We start from the raw sequence: 277 nt of genomic DNA, 5'->3' as shown, positions 1-277 counted from the left end.
CGCTCCGGGATCCCCCCTGGCGCCTTTGGAGGAGGCAGGGCCAGCTCCACAGCCGGGGCGGGCAGCACGGGCGGCAGCGGCGCGACCGGCGGCTCCCTCCAGGCCCAGTGCAGGATGCGCTGGACTTTGCCCTTCAAAGGCGGACACTGGGGGCACAAAAAGCAAGCAGGGTTTGCGGTGGGCGGTCGGGGTGCGTGGGGTGGGCAGTGAGGGTGTGTGGGGTGCAGGCGTGCCCAAAAGTGTCTGTGACACCGCAGCATCCCCTGCAAGACCGGCC

The 277-nt window shown here is 70.4% G+C and overlaps 1 protein-coding gene across 1 annotated transcript in view; it reads right to left on the bottom strand.

Annotated features, from left to right (window-relative positions):
* LOC104543185 (chromodomain-helicase-DNA-binding protein 5-like) overlaps positions 1–277 on the bottom strand; it is a gene marked incomplete at both ends in the record, with an annotated part of 10851 nt that overhangs the window by 6070 nt on the left and 4504 nt on the right. Inside the window, 1 exon segment of the mRNA XM_010187734.1 lies at positions 3–263. Within this exon segment, the coding sequence (XP_010186036.1) occupies positions 3–263 (261 nt within the window).

This window comes from Mesitornis unicolor, unplaced genomic scaffold (assembly GCF_000695765.1).
Source record: "Mesitornis unicolor isolate BGI_N332 unplaced genomic scaffold, ASM69576v1 scaffold33890, whole genome shotgun sequence".
In the NCBI taxonomy this organism is placed as follows: Eukaryota; Metazoa; Chordata; class Aves; order Mesitornithiformes; family Mesitornithidae; genus Mesitornis; species Mesitornis unicolor.
The sequence above is the reverse complement of the archived record's forward strand: the minus strand, read 5'-3'. Positions and strand labels throughout refer to the sequence as shown.